Source organism: Xyrauchen texanus, chromosome 48 (genome assembly GCF_025860055.1).
Source record: "Xyrauchen texanus isolate HMW12.3.18 chromosome 48, RBS_HiC_50CHRs, whole genome shotgun sequence".
Taxonomy (NCBI): Eukaryota; Metazoa; Chordata; class Actinopteri; order Cypriniformes; family Catostomidae; genus Xyrauchen; species Xyrauchen texanus.
In genome coordinates this window covers 25,077,721-25,090,364 of record NC_068323.1, presented here as the reverse complement: position 1 = coordinate 25,090,364, position 12,644 = coordinate 25,077,721, and the positions used below count along the sequence as shown (strand labels likewise).

Below are 12,644 nucleotides of genomic sequence, written 5' to 3'. Positions count from 1 at the left end.
TTAATCAACATATATGTTAACCTTGCTTTATATAATGTATCATAACGACTTGCCTGTTGTTTATTTGTTTTTATTCATTTATAATAAACTAATATTTTTAGTTAATGAACAAAAAAATATTTTTGAATGAATTTCAACGTCACTTTTGTTATTTTGCGACCACAAAAAAATAAATAAATAAAATGATTTAAATAATTTCAGCATTCTTTATAAATAGCTTTAAGCCAGATAAACTAGTCAATGAGAATAAAGTTAAAGTAAATGACTACCTTGACGTGCGTCTTCGTTTCATTTGGGCCATTTTATCTCCCCCAGACGAGCAGAGATTTACAGGCAAGAAACTTTAACGCCGGTGTCTCTCAGTCTTCGTTTCCACTAAAACATAGAAACGGTGTTAACGTAACATAATACTCACTCTACACTTAAATAACATCTAACATTTCATTTGTTTAAATAAAATACCAACAAACACTGTTTGGGTTCTTGGATTCTTCACATGCACTTAAAATATTCCAATGTACTTACTTTTTAAGAGCTGCACCATGTGTCTGTCTGTCAGCTTATTGAGACAATTGCATGTCGTTTCATGCAAATAATGCATAGCTCATGTCAAGTCTGTGCTTTATAATTCTATATGTGTGTTAGAGACTATACATGCATATAAAAGTGGATAAGTGACAATTAGCTAGAACGTATCAAATTAGTATAGCAACTAAAAAGATATATAAAATCAAAACCAGAAACAATTTCAAATATCCAAATTTCAAAAATTTATTCATTTCAAACTGCATATTGAAAAAAATCAGACTGTATGTTATTAGTTAAAATATATACATGGAGCTTTGGCAGCTGCGAACAGGCCACATTTTAAAATACAACTACTAAAAATGAAAATATCGAAATAAAACCTTAAAATATCACAGTAAATATACAGAAAATTTACAAACCGTGAAAAAAAAAATTAAAAAAACACAAACTTCATATACCTAACAGATGAAGAGTGGGACACCAAAAATAAAATAAAATAATAAAATAAAATTAGCTAACCTGCCTCTGTATGTTCTCTCATTTAGAACAAAATAATACAAATAATAATAATGATTATGTTACTATTTACCTTCAACGAGAAACTCTTTTTTTTCAGTCCATTCATTTTGCAAAATTTTGGAGTATACAGAACTAAACATCAGTTCTGCCATCTTTTAGTTCTTATAAAAATGCAACGTCCTGCTGTTTACAAACATTACATCTGGTATTTATTATGTTTCTTTGATAAATACTGTACAAAAAGTCAATTGCAATAATAAAACATTTGATTCACTCTCCCCATGTCTACTTTCCAAATCTCTTACACCTTCTGTAATAAAAAAAGAGAAGAAGAAAAAAAACAAAAACAAAGCAGAACGAACAATTGTTCCTACCGTTCCTCTTTAAATAGAAAGCAAAAGTTTGTGTTCTTTCCTTGATTTCTATACAACTTTTTCCTCCCCAAAGTGTTCTGTACAAAAATAGTCCGATAAGGAGTTCAGCGGCGTAGAAACGTTCATTTACATATGCGATAATGGAATCGTGCCGTTAATCGTCGTACCGGGCACAGGTGCGCTCTGGTAATGTTGGGACATGTGCAGTCTGCTCTGGGCGCTCTGTTCCTGGACCTCCGCCCCGGGCAGGTACATACTGATCATGTCCCTCAGGTCACCCGTTTGACACTGTCCGGCTCGGGAGTGAGAGGATGACGTGACCACCGGAGGACTCGAACTGGACTCGGATTTCACCACCGAGCCCATGGAGCCCAGCGGCATTCCGGGTGTGCTCTGCTGCGAGTAGGACATGCTGTAGGTGGGCGATCCGTTCATGTACGTCTGTGAGTTGGTCATGGAGTTGTACTGGAGCGCGCTCATGTCGTAACGGTGCATGGGCTGCATCTGCGCCGTGTTGTGCGCGTTCAGCCCCGGGTGCTGTGGGTAGCCCAGCTGCTCCTGCATCATGCCGTAGCCTCCGTTGGTCCAGCCGTTCATGTGGGCATAACTGTCCATCCTCTGGTTGACCCCGGCGACCAAACCGCCCCCTACACCGACACCTGCGCCCATGGCATTCCCACCTGGCGCCAGGAGCCCACCTGGCAGGGTGTATTTGTCCTTCTTCATGAGGGTCTTGGTTTTCCTCCGGGGTCTGTATTTGTAATCCGGGTGTTCCTTCATGTGCAGAGCCCGAAGGCGCTTGGCTTCGTCGATGAACGGCCGCTTCTCGCTCTCGGACAGAAGTTTCCACTCGGCCCCCAGTCGCTTGCTTATTTCCGAATTGTGCATTTTGGGGTTCTCCTGTGCCATTTTCCTCCGCTGGCCCCTCGACCACACCATGAAGGCGTTCATGGGTCTCTTGACCCGGTCCGGGCTGTTTTTCTGGTTGTTACCCGAAGAGTTGGTGTTCCCCGTACCCCCCGTGTTGGGCTGAGGGGCCGGGGGCTTCAGCTCGGTTTCCATCATGTTGTACATTTAAAAAGATTTTCTAAATGTCTCCCTCACCAGTGGCAAAAATAAAACAAACCAACAAAAAACAAAAACAAAAAACAAGTCCAAATTGGAGGTTGCTGAAGTTACCTTACCACTTCTGGTAACTTTGCTGCTGTGGAAGTGAGCGCTCTTAGGTCCTGTTGTGCCCACAAACTTCTTTTCTTAGTCTTGAAGAATCAACACAAACTCGGTTTCCCTCCTCGCCAGAGCCCTTGTCAACTCCTGATACTTTTTGAACAAGTTAATAGACAACCATTCATAGAGCGACAGTCAGCGAATATAAATGGGTTCGTCGCTGACCAATCAGAGCGCGTCTGCTCTCTCAGCCACAACTGTGTGTCTCTTGGATTTGCATAAAGGGGCGGGGTTACTGACTTGTAGCAGTGCAGCGCTGAGCCGCAGGCAGCACCAATAAACACTGTCAGAGCAGGAACTAAAGTGAGAACATTTCACACAGATGACTTTCTAATCAAATTACATGGAATATGATATTAAGATCATAAAACTAAAGGAGTCATTCAGATTTTATTTATGTGAACAAATTGTTTTTCTCATTGTCGCTTTGTTTAGTTTATATAGGCACAGTTTATTTCAGGTCAGGTTTAATTTAACCATTTTAACTGAAATATTAAAAATAAATCAAAAATTAAGTCGGATAAGATTTTTTCGGATAAGAACACTTTGCATGAATATTGTTTGAAACAGCCTACTGGTAAATTAAAAAGTTGATACCTAGTGAATTATAACAATGTTGATTACATTTCTTCATATTATTATTATTATTATTATTAGGCCTATTATTATTATTGTTGTTGTTGGTAGTAGGCCTAATAGACTAGCCTTCTACTAGTAGTATTTCTCGCTGTTGATGTCATTTGTATTATTAACATATGCTAATTATGGTGAGATTGATAGAACAAATTCCCTGCAGGCCTGCAGATTAGTTGTTTTTAAAATATATCCTACTATTTTATTTTATTTTTTGCCGCCGAAAATAAATTGAATGATTCCTGTATTTATTTATGATATAAATACATTCATAACTTATTTCATAAATAAATCTGAATAGACTTCCACTGGCTCAAGATGAATGTGAATTAGAAAAATGGAGACCCGTCAATCATCACAAATAGGTAGTTTTGTTTCGGCTGTTGTCATTACATCACACTGAACAAACTGACCGTCTGAGCTGTAAGGATTTGTGTTATTAGAATTCACTCCGTGGAGAGTGACGGGGGGATAACAACAGAAGACCCTCTAAAAGAACATGATACCAACAGCACAATCAGTCTCACAGAATCATGATGTTTTGAATGCATTAATGTCTGTTAAAAATAACTATTCTTAATGGCCAAAGCATGCTGAACTCATTTTGGTAAACAGATCTGAGTAAGGATTTAAAGTTGACCATGCTTTTACTGAAGTTGACTATGCACGACAAGACGAGAGAGGTGGAACTAATATACAAACAGGCTTAATGTCAGAAAAAACACGTCGGATCACTTTTATTTCACAATGCACGAAAGTAGATCTTATTGTGTTTCAACAGCGTCCTCTTGTGGTATGAATAGCATAGGAAATAAACTCAACGTACGGCTCCTTGTATTTCCCACCACATTTACGCACCATTTTCTAAGTTGTTTTCGTATAATAAACCATAAGCGTTACAATTTTAAGCATAGGGGCCTATACAAAATATAACATTTATAGGCCTAACACGTATAAAAATGAAACACAATGCTATTCATTATTTAAAATATGTTGATGCATGAATAAACAAATAGTCTCGATCCCTTCATTTGTAAACGTATTAAGCGACTCAACGTGAGAATCTTAACACGATGGCAATGCAAGCGTGCACCATTCTAATGCAACTTTAAACTGCTCTCGATATCTGCATTTGAGTGCCTTAATCTGCTTATGGAAATGTGTAGAACAGCGGGGCATCTCTAACATCCCAGAGTGCCTCCTGCTTTGGCTAAATTGTTAATTGTCACAGTTCTTCACAATAGTTAGCAGCTTAAAAAAAATAATAATAAAAATACATAAATATATATATAGTTAGCAGCTTTTAAAAAAAAACGTTATATATATATATATATATATATATAAAATTTATTTTGCTTCAAAGACAAATGCATGACAGTTAGTCTAAATAACAGCGGTAAAGTAAAAGTAAAATACAATTGGCACACTAATAATAATAAACAGAACCAATAGAATACATTATAACAAACTACAAGATGTGGGTTCATTTTTCTTTCATAATTGTTTTCTTTTATTTATTTTTTAAATAATATATGGCCCATTACAACATATCTGTCAGAGTAAATAACTACCGATAAATGTTCCATTCATCAATGTCTTTTTGCTTGTGTTAAAATATATGTGAACAAATTCGTTCTTAGATAAAACAAAAAATCATCACTAACAAGCATATGACACAATAATTACGCAAAACATAATTTAAAGGTTAGTTAATAAGTCCTAAAATTAGGACTTACATACACAGAGAGAGAGAGAGAGAGAGAGAGAGAGAGAGAGAGAGAGAGAGAGAGAGAGAGCAGAGAGAGAGAGAATTTTCTCCACTAGGGGCCGTGCTGACTGCAGATCACAAAAAACACAAATGACACTATTTTATGTACTTCAATCAATGTGATTACGGTATCTTAAGTATACAGTCTACATATAATATAGCCTAATATTTCTGAAATATTAGGAAACTAAAGTCGACAAATGGAAACATAAAAAAAATATATATATATTGAAAAAAAAGTGTTATTCACCACGTCATAAAAAACGTTATTATAACGTTTAAAATAAAAATAAAAATATCTCTTTTTAAATGTCTATGGCATCACTTTGCACATTTTGTATTTAAATTGTACTCAAATAGGCCTTATAATAAGCATTTGTTTTTTAAATATTAAAAGCGATATGATGAAATGTTTGTTTTCAAAGCTGTCAAAATACAGCTGCTTCATTAAACAACAGGCAACAAGTAGACCACTATGTCAAAAAAGTGGGCCTACATATCCTAATAAATCACGCATCTTAAAGCACATTAAGTCGACCAACATTATTTGATAAATAATAACAAATGCTATTTAAAGAAGTTTAAATGTATAATTAATCGCAGTTCCCAGCAGACAGACACACACGGACCTGGAGCATCACACCAGCGTTACTTGCACTCACTTTGACTGACACATCCAGATTTCCGTGTTCCTCCAGTGCGGATTCTCACATGCGCGCCCGGCGCACAGACGGCCCTTCCCAGGCACGCTCTCCTCCAGCGGCCGCTCTCATGATCCATCAGCGTGTACTCGCTGCTTGTGCCCGCTCAGTGTGCTCGCTGCGCGGCTGCCTTCACCCGTATCAGCCGCTCTATAGCTCAACACCATCTGAAAAGGGGTCGATTGAAAAAGAAGAAGAATGCATCAAGAACAACAAAAGTCACTTACAACAAGTCTACAAACCCCCCCACCAAACATAATGAGAGGGAGAAAGCTTTATATTTTTTGCACTAGGTATTCAGAGATAATTTGAAGCCATTGTTTCTGGCACAGATGGCTTTTTTTAATACAATAACACTGCGAGCTCCACCAACAATAAAAATCTATAGCCTTCTCCTGAATAACAGTTTTTGTTCGCTCTTGTAAAGGGCCAACAATAGCAGTCGTGAGGTAATGGGCTTTTTTTTTTTTTTCAAAGGCAAAGAATGGCTATTTGATAAAGATTTTATTTCAGAAAATACACTGCCATGTCATGAATAGCCTGGGTACATTCAGTGCTGCCATAATTCACCAAAAGCAACACGAGCAATACTATATATATTTGTGTGAATTATAAAATAATACTTTATTATTATTATTATTATTATTATTATGGCCTATTCATAATTATTTGAGATATGTATTACATTATGACAAAAATGTGAAATCATAATTAGTGTCAGTCGACTAGAATCTCAGAACCAGACAAATTCCACTACAATTGTCTTAAAAGTCTGATTTATGGTTCCAATTGTTGGTACTTGGTACAACAGTTTGCATATATGCAAGTAAATGTCATTTCTATTTCTTGCAGTTGTCATCCTAATTACAGCATGCTGTAATTAATAATCCTAAAAAATTAAATATCTAAGAGACATTGGTCACTTAAGGTGAATAAGATGCATTGAACCAACAGTCTGGGCCTTGCTTGGTATCACTGTCTCTCTTTGGCTCTTTGTTGGGTCAGCGCTCTTATCAGTTTTGACAGGGCATTGAGGTAGAAGGAAACAGAGAGAAGACAAAAGGCTTCAGTGGGAAAAGTTGTTTGTCTTTGGCTGTGTGTTTTTCTACCTTTCTTTAGGAATTATAGGCTGCCTCTTCCCCCTGTACGTCCATACTGACAGTAATCCACTGCACTGACGGTGGAGGCTTTGTCTACACATAGAACATGGTTCAGTGTTAATCTCTGCGGTGCTGCTACAAAAGAAAAGCAATAATGACTTCAATCAAAATACTACCCTGACTAATGAGCTTGCAAAAGTGCAGGCAAATAGAACAGACCACTTGCAGGCAATCTATTAATAATAATAATAATAATAAATATCATTGATAATCTTTTGTTTTTCTTGATCTGCCACATGATAATGAAACATTTTAATAATAAAAAATCACTTTCATGGCACTCTCCAATTTGAAAAAGAGTCTTGTCTCCTGACTTTGAGAAGTATTGTTAATAGGATTAACAGATTACAGATTTACTCTTAGTATCATTCTTTGCTGCAGATTGCCTCATTAAACTGATCTCATGACTGCATTTACAGTTAGACGATGACAGTACATGTCTTAAACAACCATTAAACTGTGACAAAACAAACGGTGAAATACGGTAGCTTTGCTGCAAAGCTGTAACTGCTGTAGTTTTGCGTTGTGATTTGTAGAATACTAATGTGTTTGTGATGGAGATGGTTTGTATTGCTGATATATGAATGAATGGCCAGCCGTTCATTTCCATATGCATGAGTGTGTTCTAACAGCTATTTTGTGCGCATTATGGTTACACAAGCTGAGCTTAATGGAAGGATGACACTTTAGACCCCTGTGCTGTTCCTTTTGGGCCCCGCTGAATCTGTAATCAAGGGGAAGCGTTTCAGGGTTCGAGACCTGTCAGTCACAGCCCGAGTGAACCTCCGTGTGAACTTCTTACAGGGCTGAATGAACAGAAATCCAATGAGAACAGACGACCGGACACTCTTCATGTGCTATTAACATACTATAATAACATGAATGTTATTAAATTAGCTATATTGTGGCCATGATACATACATTGCTTATTCAGAAAAGCAAACTGGAATACACTTATGTTTCATTCATTGAGGTATACAACAAATGATGTTAAATTATATTAGCCTTGTGTGGGCTAGATGTATAAATATATCCACAATAATAATAATAAAATAAATACATGTGATATTAATGGGTGAATCTCACAATAATGTCCAGGTCACATTTCACCCCAAAATTGAAAATAATATTAATAATAATACAAATAAAGCCTTTACTATTAAGATTTTTTTCATTGTTTTTTATTATTGTTATTTGCATAATTGTATGGCAGTTGTGCACATTTCTGCCCCAAAGTCTCTTTACTGTAATATGTTCGACCATTTTACTTTTTGTTTAATTTTTTATTTATTCCCATACACAGAAATCTGATATATGACAATATATGCAAAACACATGTATGGTTTTTACTGAGATGTGTGTGTGTGTGTGTGTGTGTGTGTGTGTGTGTATACACAGGGTTGGGGAGTAACAAAATACATGTAACTGGATTACATATTTAAAATACAAAATATAAGTAACTGTATTCCACTATAGTTATAGTTTAAATCACTGGTAATTAGAATACAGTTACATTCAAAAAGTATTTTGATTACTGAAGAGATAACTTTGCATTTTATTGTCATTTGTTTAATTTAATATTTAGTCCTTTCAGATGGAAAACATTTATACATATAAATGATGTGATCCAAAGTGCATTTGAACAGCGGTGAAACACTTTCTTATGATGTGTTACATTCATACGAGCAGACAGAGAAGTACGTTTGAAGTAAGTTTGGAGCAGAAGAAATAGAAATAAATCTTGTGTAAATTGTCAGCTTTATGCTAAGCTAAAATGCTATTTCAAGCCATTTTACATGCATATGTGACCAGACACCATCATATTTATTTATCAAGAAAATTCACATTAGATCATAATTTATTTTTCTAGTAAGATCTTTGATATTAGGGCACAAATCATATTCTTGATCATAATTGTTGTATTGTTTTCCTGTAGAAATATCTTAAACCCCTTAAAATGAGATTAATTTGATTGATCTTGTTTTAGAAACAACACTGCAGAAGATATTTGGGTTTTTCAGAGAATGTATTTTGTCTTACTGTACTGACAGAAACAATCTACCAGTGCTGAAGAAGTAATCCAAAGTATTTAGAATACATTACTGACCTTGAGTAATCTAACAAAATATGTTACAAATGACATTTTACAGCATGTGTTCAGTAATCTGTAGTGAAATACATTTCAAAAGTAACTCTCCCAACCCTGAATATATTCTCATTCTTTTGTGAATAATGCATATATTTCAAACACTAAAAAAATGGCAATTTTCAGGTATGCAACGTATATTTTCCCAAATACTAGTAGAAGTGAATGTGTACATATGTGCTCAAATATGCATAATTGTCATTAAAATAATGTAAAATCACACAAAAAAAATGACCTGTCCAAATAGTCGAGCTGATAAGTTTTGAAGTTCTGCATCAAATACTTGAGATAATGACTACACTCTTCAACACCAACAACAACTTATCACTTTTAAGGCCTATGCATTGTTTTTGTTGGATAATTTGCATTCATAAGACAGAAAACATGTCATTCACTGAGATTATCACTTCTTGGTGTGTGTGTGATCTACATAGACACAACATCCTGACACACTAAGTTTAATGGCGGGAGCTCACAAAATCAAAACCAGTACCTGCACTTAAGCCAAAAACCACGTGATGAGAGCTTTGAGTTTCATATACTGTCAAAAGGAAATGAAGGCATAGTATTTTGTCTGCAGTATTAAGGGGCCTTCACGCTAAAAGCACAAAGCGATTCATTCATTTTCAATGAGAGTTGCAGATTTCCTTTGACATTAGTGACGGCGACCATTGACAATGCAAGAAAAATGAGCAGAATTCCAGTGAACACAGAACATTTCTGCAGAATTGGAATGCCCATCACTCACAAAGTTCCTTACGTGTTTGTTCCTTTAAAAAAATATTGGCAAATTTGAATATGCCTTAAGCTATCATTAAGAGTGTAGTGCTCTCAACTCTGTTTAACAAAATATACTGCTAAAAATCTGCACAGACAATGCAAAAACAATCCACAGATTTCGTCAGGGCTGCTGAGTTCAGGTTATCAGTACAGAAATAAGGCTTCTTATAATCAATACTTAATTTAATTACAATGTCAGTATGACCTCTATAATATTTAACATGAACACTTTTATTAAGGTAGGTCAGGTGCATGACACGGCTGCAAAGACGGTATTGCCAAAAAAGAAAATAACAGGGTTGAGTCCCATAATAATTTTCCAGGTATTCTGAGTTGTCTAAGGACCTCAAGGTCCTCTGGCTTTTGAAATGTTTAATTAAATGACTTTCGCTTTATCATCAGTAACACGAAGCGAAAGAGTGAAAACGGTTTGCACAAGCTCCAGAGCAACACAAAAGACATTATTAGAAATCAACATCAAGGTGCAAAGAACATATGGCTTATATTTTCCCATCTTGTCTCGCTCCAGCTGAATTCAATTAAAAGGTGTCTGACTTGGAAATATAGAGTGCTGTGACACTAAGCTGACACACTCTGATGCCTTAAAATACACTGGATTCACCAACCAATCCAGTATTGATCAGACCACTGAAACATAACGAAAGGCTCCCCTGAGTGGAGTAAACAACCCAATGTCAACATTCATTGTCTTAACATGACAAATACAACTCTAAAATTAAGGTGTTCAACTGACCCGTTGCAAACCACTTTTCAATCACAAAGCAAAAAAAGAAAAGTGGTGCTTGCCCATACGACACTTAAAACCACAATGCAAAGGTGGTCAACTGGCTCAAGTCAAAATAACCAACCCCAAAGTCTCATTCTATCTCAGTCATATTCTAGAATAGATATGGCTCAGGTCCCTCCTTCAATGGAAGTCTTTTTATTATCTACCAGGTGAACATTGTAAGTTAAATTACTTAACATACCACAAGATTTCAGGTATTATTCTTGTTGGTAGCAAAAACTAGGGTGCGTGTACCGTACAATGATGCAACTCACTGCTTAACACCATATGTTTCCCGAAACCATTGAGCTATGTTGCACAAATATTGTTAAGCACATGAAGTTGTCATTAATGAAGTTATGCAGGAGGTGGAGTAAAACATTCAGTGGAGATCAAATGGTTGTCAAATTATAATATCTAATTTGCTTATACACTAGAAAGCATTAATGTAAGAAAGCTGCTTCAGAAACTAAAGCAGCTTTTGTGTTTACACACACTGTGTAAGTGGCCGCGGCATTGTGCTGCAATAGTGGGGTTTCCCTCATTTGTCATACTCTGGGATTCAACTCATACACTTGAGCACATATGTATGCAGATTAACCTCAGCGAGTCAAATGATGCCAACACTGCAAATTAAAAAGAAACTATGCTTCTAACAACGACTGAAGAGCTGTAGTTCCAACCACACAACTTTGCAATATTGTTCTCGCAAGTTTGTTGGGACTATAGTTTTGGGAAACCATTGAGCTATGTTGGTAACAATGAAAATTGCAACCATAGTTGGATTCCAATGCTTTCAGGAATGCACCACAGCAGGACAAGTTGCATGCTGAAGTTAAATCCTTATGGTTAGGGATCAAGTATGACCAACAGTAATAGGGATGCTTGCCTTAGCAAACACCACATTTTATGATGGTGTAGCAGTAGTAATAAATTAAAGTGAATAAACAAAAATTATTGCCTATGCAATACTCCCAAACTAATTGGTGAACACTTCCAAGACAGTCTTTATGCAACCGCAATCTGTTAATCAAAGACCACAGACACAAACATAAGAGACAGGTGCTATCAAAAATCTGGATACAGCTCTGTAGCTTGAGACAGCATATGGCAACCGTGCTCCGGCAACCCTCATAATGAGGAGACAGAGAACAGAACACTTGCTCACTCTAATGGCAATAATAGATCTGGATAAATAGCATGAAACTGGTGATGCATTGACAGTGCTTACTAGACAGATACTCCAACCAACAGACATACCAATGGGTTTTGTTTACTGGCCAATTTGAATTCAAATAAAGCTTTGCTTTCGCTGACTGCACATCATTATCCATGAGACTATAATCCCACCAGTAAATCCTACAGCTTCCAGAGCCAGACCTTTTGTTTGGGATTACTGGAAGCTTAGTCTATAACAAAGAGAAATGTGGCATTTCCCTCATCCTCCGTAATTAAGTGTGAAGAGTTGTTATAAATCCAGATGAGAAACCGGACACACCGTGTGATGATACCTCTTAGACTGCGGTGGCATCTGCGGCTATGACACCTTGCAGGTGTCACTAATATTTACTGTTGTGAGTATCCTAAGATACAGGCTTAAAGAACATATCATAAACACAGAAGCCAGCATCATAGCAGTTAAGAAGTGCTTCTGCTTGTACTTGTACAGTATATATATTGTCCTGTTTGATCTTATTGGTCTCATTCTGGAATGCCAAGGGATTTGCAAATAGTGAAATGAGAATTTGATACTGGAAAAGAGGTCAAGACGCAACTCTTTACTATTAAACCACTGACCTGTTATAACATACATTTTCAAAACATGGCTAGGTCTAAAGGGATTGCTAAATCTTCATGGTGCCTTCTCAGAAACTGCAAATGCTGCAAACAAAGAGGCAAACCAGTAGCCCAATGTAAAGCACATTGGGCTACCACATTCTTAAATAATTGTTCTTTGATGGTTATTTGCAGCAATTTAGATGTAATCACGAACCTACTTCTTATCAAGAACCATGTTTTGG

General features: G+C 36.4%; 1 protein-coding gene across 1 annotated transcript; it reads right to left on the bottom strand.

Moving 5' to 3' along the window:
• Window positions 1-781: 781 nt before the first annotated feature.
• On the bottom strand, window positions 782-2,765 carry sox2 (SRY-box transcription factor 2). Its single transcript, XM_052122340.1, has one exon. It carries the CDS (start codon window positions 2,493-2,495, stop codon window positions 1,548-1,550), a length of 948 nt encoding a protein of 315 aa, XP_051978300.1. The 5' UTR covers window positions 2,496-2,765; the 3' UTR covers window positions 782-1,547.
• Between the last annotated feature and the right edge of the window lie 9,879 nt (window positions 2,766-12,644).